Genomic DNA, 5,672 nt, shown 5'->3' with positions numbered 1-5,672 from the left:
TATATATATATATATATATATATTATATATATATACATACATATGTTATAATATGAATATAAGAAGGCCCATAAAACACTATTTAAACGTTGAAACCATATATTTCGGGCACTAGCTTCTGTGCCCCTGTTCACTGGTAGAATATGGACAGGTGGAAAGTTACAATGGTATATATACAAAAACATAAAGGTGTGGCCCTAGGCCTCCGATGTTATGGAGGTGGCGTTTCTTAAGGAGGAGAATGGCCAAATTCCCTAGTGGTTTTTGGCCTCATTAGCTCCCGTTTGGCGATGGATCTGGCGGTCGCGTTACCTGGGTCATCTTCTTCATGAGGGGTTTGAGGATTAAGGTGTCGATGTCATCCGATTTCCAATGTTCTCCTGACAGGTTCATATTGTTGGTTTGATTGATGATAGCAGATTCCAGCATCCTTCTTTTGTACGGACAGCTACTTTTGAAAACCAACTCCGCCCCACTCCAGTTAATGGAATGCCCTGTATTTCTGATACGTAGGAAAATTCCCGAACTCTCCGAAGTGTAACGTACTGATCTTTTGTGCTCTCGCAAAGAATAACAGGTGATAATTCTCCATCGGAGATACTCCCGAGGTAGCGTGAATTTGATATTAAGCGACATTTGTAGCTTCATGATTATATATATATATATATATATATATATATATATATATATATATATATATATATATATATATATATATATATATATATATACATACATACATATAAGCAATGGTAAACAGTCAACTTAAGCCCTCGTCTATTTTCCTGGGTGGGGAATAAGCAGTTATCAACAACGATTCCCTTTGGTTATGAGGTGTTCCAGTGTTTGATATGAAACAATAATAATAATTCGTAATCTACGCATTAATGAATCTCAGTCATTCGGCGTTCATTCTTCAGTTATAAAAGGGAACATATTTTGATATTACAATAACTCCAAGGTTTAAAAGTGTAGACGAGTTGCAGATGTTATTATATACGTTCATGTCCTGCTTAAAAGTAAATCATAGACTAATTCCAAAATGGGAAAGAAAGCCGCCCTTGCATGTCTCCTTCTCTTCTTCCCCATACCACATTTCCGAAAAAGGAAGATTGATTAAAGGTGAGACGAAACTCACAACAGGAGAAGTAGTCTTGGAAACTCCACAGTAAAAAACGAAGTTGAACCTCCATTCCCCCAAAGGAGAGAAGGCCAATTGAACACTAAAGTTCAACCACAGTGCCTTATAGCCCTGGGAGCCTATAGGACACTGCCTGGCAAAGATGGGTGCTATTAGCCGACTGCTACAACCTTGCCGCAGCCTCTACTTCATTCCTTTTGGAATGAAGTAGACCTCAGAGCCGCACAAATCCTCAGTGCCAAAATTTTGCTCAGAGACTCGAGACAACACTGTATCTCCTTCCCCCACAAGCAAAAACGGCTCCCAGGAAGTTGTTTGGTGGACAGGGTAGTTGACAAAGACTACCCCCACACAAAATCAATTTGAATATAGCCTCCTCCTTTGGGTCATCCATTGCCTTCACATGTGAGAGAGAGAGAGAGAGAGAGAGAGAGAGAGAGAGAGAGAGAGAGAGAGACATGTGACAGAGAGAGAGAGAGAGAGAGAGAGAGACTCCTCACTGAAAGACTGTCTAGAAATAGACTAAAACAAGGGTTAAGAGGGAGAGACTTAAATTTACTTGTGGTATGTAGGTTTGGCATTGACCGAAATAAAGTTCTCCTTTTGATGAGTCAAAGAGTGCAGGTAGAAAATCGCTATGCTGGATTGTCCCCAAAGGAATTCCCTGTAAAGATACAGGTGAAATCATATGGCTCAAAACACCACTAGTAAGTTATGACCACGGAAACTAAGCTAGAGCCTAAGCTTTCTCAATGCATTGAAAAAACTGCAGGTAATGGCCAGGACATTGTCCAAGCAGACCTGGCCAACAGTCAGGTCATTGATGCCATCAGAACTGTGCACTGTTAGCACTTCTCCATCATCAACTGGGAAGGTATAATAGTCATTGCCATCTCCATCATGTTCCTAAACATGATACACCTTCTGATTGGAACATCCACGACCTCAAGAACTAGAACAGAAACTGCCAGTACTGAAGCCATGACCAATCTTCTTCCAAAAATCCTCCAAGCACCTAGCCTTGACGTGGCCATGCTAGACACTTCTGCAACTCACATCATGAGATAAATCATTGTGAAGATTCCTTCTGGGACTTACCAGAATGCTTGACAAAATTAACTTTGGCAGCAGAGATACAGTACGCCTCTATGGTCTAGGCTTGCTGATCAACAGCTTCAAAGGCTCATTAAATTTTCAGTGTGTTCTTAAGGGCTAATTTCTTTTGGTTAAGCAATTTACATCTCACTGTAGATAACAAACATTTGTCAACAACATGGTCACAAATAACATCATCACACTTCTCAAATTCACACCAACTACCTTCTGGCATAGCCCACAGACAAACTGATCAATTGTCTCTCCTGGCTGTTGACACTTCTGGCAAAACTGATGGTGCCGAAAGGCATCATTCACTGATAGAAGGAAATAAATGTTGAGCAAAGTCACTGCTTCATCATAAGTTTTCTCTTTACTGTCTCCAGCTTGGGAAAAACAGATGTCTTGAACATCTGGTCCAGTCATGTGAAGCAAGCAAGCTTGCTTACAGCATCATCTGTCAGATTTTTGCTGATGACATATAAATTAAATTAGCATATCCATTTTTCCCATACCTTAACACATTTTTCAGGATTTGTCCAGTGTAAAAGTCTTCAAATTCAGTAATCCATACGAAATTTGGGCCATTTTGAGAATTCAGCCTTTATATGGAAGTCTCACATCACAAATCCGGCACAATAACAGTGCAGTTTTGGTAAAACAACACTCTACACCTTACTGCAATAAGTCCGTTAATCCTTTATGTAAATCCAGGGCCATCCTTGTCGCCAGTTTCTGTAGGAAGATTTTGTAAGTGGCAAGTAAAGAGTACAAGTTTATTCTTACACTTGCAATCCAATTTTGTTGTTTTCCCTTCCCTATCTGTTATCACAAAAGCAAAAGAGGTTAAACAAGCATGGTTATGTTGACTTACACACCACAGAGAGCTCAGTGATACAAAAGGGATGAAAAAATTTCCAAAAATTGGGGGATTATTTCCCTTGCCATGACTTAAAGATTTTTATTCTGGGTATTTTCCCATGGCTGCACATAAAGGCTGCACTTGAAAAATGGATGAATCCCTTTCTTACTGGCCTCCCTTGAGCTTATCCGTAAGCACCTGTTAACATTAAGGGTAACTGGTCCATCGAAATCAGGCCCAGTACCAGAAGCAGAGCTTGACTTTTACCTTGCAAGACCACATCAGCCACTCAAATTCTGCACGTGAGAAGCATGCCATCCAGCCACATCCCTCCTTTGTTCTAAGAGCAATCAAAATTGTGATTAATACTGTTCAAGGACAGTCAGCCTAAGATCAGTCATGATAAATGAGAATGGTAAAATGGAGTCAGAATAAAGTTTGGTTAATTCAACTAAGAAAAATGGAGTTGAGAAGCTAATTAAACTAAAGGAGCTATATACAGTCATTCTGAGTAATGCAAATTGTTCTCTAATGGTTATTCTCTGCCACCCTAGCACCTGTGACATGAATTAGGATTCTGTGGGGAAGAGAGCCAGTAACAAATAATGGAGAAAAGCAAAAATAAAGCCCAAGAGTAGACAAGGAATTCAAGCAGGAAGTGCCTAAGAGAAAAGAGAATGGCAAAAAATAGTCACATGGCAAAAAATTTCGCATCTAACTCTGTAAAGGGAAAATTCAAAAACAATGATAATGATATTGCTTATGTTGCTCGCATGGGTAGCTTTTGTTTCTCTGACTTTACCCAATTTAGGACACTAAGAAAAACTGGGATTTGGACGCGCACTGTGCTAAGTTGAGAATTTGCTATATTGATGTAACATAGATCGGGTATTTATTGTATTGAAAAATTAATTTTCCCTGAACGTGAAATTTTCTATTTAACAATTTTAATACATTTTTTTTGTTAATTGTATCATTGAATCTGGGATTTAAATATTTTCAAGTGAGTACATACTGAATCAGATGTTTCAATAATGAAGTAAATTTCATATTCCAGTTAGCAACAAATGGATAAGATATGATCAACAGTTCCGGAAGAAACCATGTCCTCCTCTGCAGGCTTCATGAGGCGGTCATACTGTTTGAATGGTAAAGTGTAAAATGAAAAATACTTGTCCCATCAAACCCAATAAATATTGCAGTATGCAAACAAAATGGTTCTGAAAAATGTCATTTTTGTGTTTCATTGCCATTCATTTGCAAGATATTTTACCCAATATATTAAAACCTGGATGATCAGGGAACACTAGGTTCTTATGCTGACAAGTCAAGACAATACCAGAAAAAAAGAACTCAAGTAAGTAGTAATTCCTTGGTTAACAGACTTCATCGATTCCAGGAGACTGTTCTTTAACTGATCTGTCCTTAAACCGAACGAATTTTTCTGATAGGAAATAATGGATATTGGATTAGTTTGTTCCTGACCTCCGAAAAGGCAACAAATACAGTAAAGGCATTTTAACTCGAATTTAACAAGCCTATAATACAGAAACTGTCCAAAAAAGGAAGTAAATAGATGAAATAAATCCAAATTTCTTCTAACTCACCTGTTATTGGGAGACCTGACGATACATATGGTAGGTGGTCAGGATGGTAAAGGGGAGGAGAGAAGTTATTGTTTAGAAGAGGAGTCCCCTTCCATAAAAACTGCTGGCAACTATGCATCTAAGGTTGTTTCTCTTTTGTTTCTTTCTGTTGCTTTCTTCTGGAGACTCACTGTGTTTCTCATAAAGACCTATCCAATGAAGTCCGTTTTTGCCTGAATTTTAAAATGTTCCTAAAGTGAGATATAGCATTGTCATTCAGCAGGTTTACAACATGGTTTCCTACAGATTTATTAGGGTGATATTTTTCAAGGAAACTGTATTTAACCCATTTTGCACACATTTCTCAACTTATGAACTAGGAGCATCATCTATCGTTTTTTGTCTACTTTTCTTTCTGGTTTGCTGTCATATCCAACCTTCTCAAGTCCTATGATGACTTATTTGCTATAGAATCACCAAAAATAATGAAAAGAAACACAGGACAGCTTAGCGGAGTTGTGCCGCTAATGACAATTACAAGTAAAGTGAGCCTTTGTTTCTGTTGGGAATAAATGCACATGAAATACCCAATCCCATGCATGTTTTACCAGTCATCTTTGACCATCCTTTAACTGAGCAAAAATCTGTTAACAGGGCAAAATGTCCTTAAACCAGTTGTATGTTAGTGGAAACGTTCGTTAACTGACGTACAACTGCATGCAATAATATTCAGATAACATTCTTACCTTACTCTGAAAATTGGTAAATAATGATAAATTATACAAAATCACCACAGAAATACATAAGCATTACACACTCATTGTAAAATTAACATATCACTCACTGTTATTAGGTACCAAGTTATATTATATAAGAGCCAAAGAGAAATAATGTATGGCTGAATGTTTATATCTTTATAATGTATATACACATTGATTATACAAAAAATCTGAAATAAAAGTTTTCACATTTACAATAAACTTATCAA

General features: G+C 37.7%; 1 protein-coding gene across 3 annotated transcripts in view; it reads left to right on the top strand.

Moving 5' to 3' along the window:
• Nucleotides 1–4,331, top strand: part of LOC136842588 (prolyl 4-hydroxylase subunit alpha-1-like) — a 173,574-nt gene extending 169,243 nt beyond the window's left edge. For all 3 annotated transcript variants that reach the window (XM_067110136.1, XM_067110135.1, XM_067110138.1), the window contains one exon: nucleotides 4,156–4,331. In XM_067110136.1, coding sequence (XP_066966237.1) covers nucleotides 4,156–4,226 — 71 coding nt within the window. In that variant the 3' untranslated portion in view covers nucleotides 4,227–4,331. The remainder of the gene's footprint in view (nucleotides 1–4,155) is intronic.
• Nucleotides 4,332–5,672: the final 1,341 nt, after the last annotated feature.

Source organism: Macrobrachium rosenbergii, chromosome 10 (genome assembly GCF_040412425.1).
Source record: "Macrobrachium rosenbergii isolate ZJJX-2024 chromosome 10, ASM4041242v1, whole genome shotgun sequence".
NCBI lineage: Eukaryota > Metazoa > Arthropoda > Malacostraca > Decapoda > Palaemonidae > Macrobrachium > Macrobrachium rosenbergii.
The sequence above is the reverse complement of the archived record's forward strand: the minus strand, read 5'-3'. Positions and strand labels throughout refer to the sequence as shown.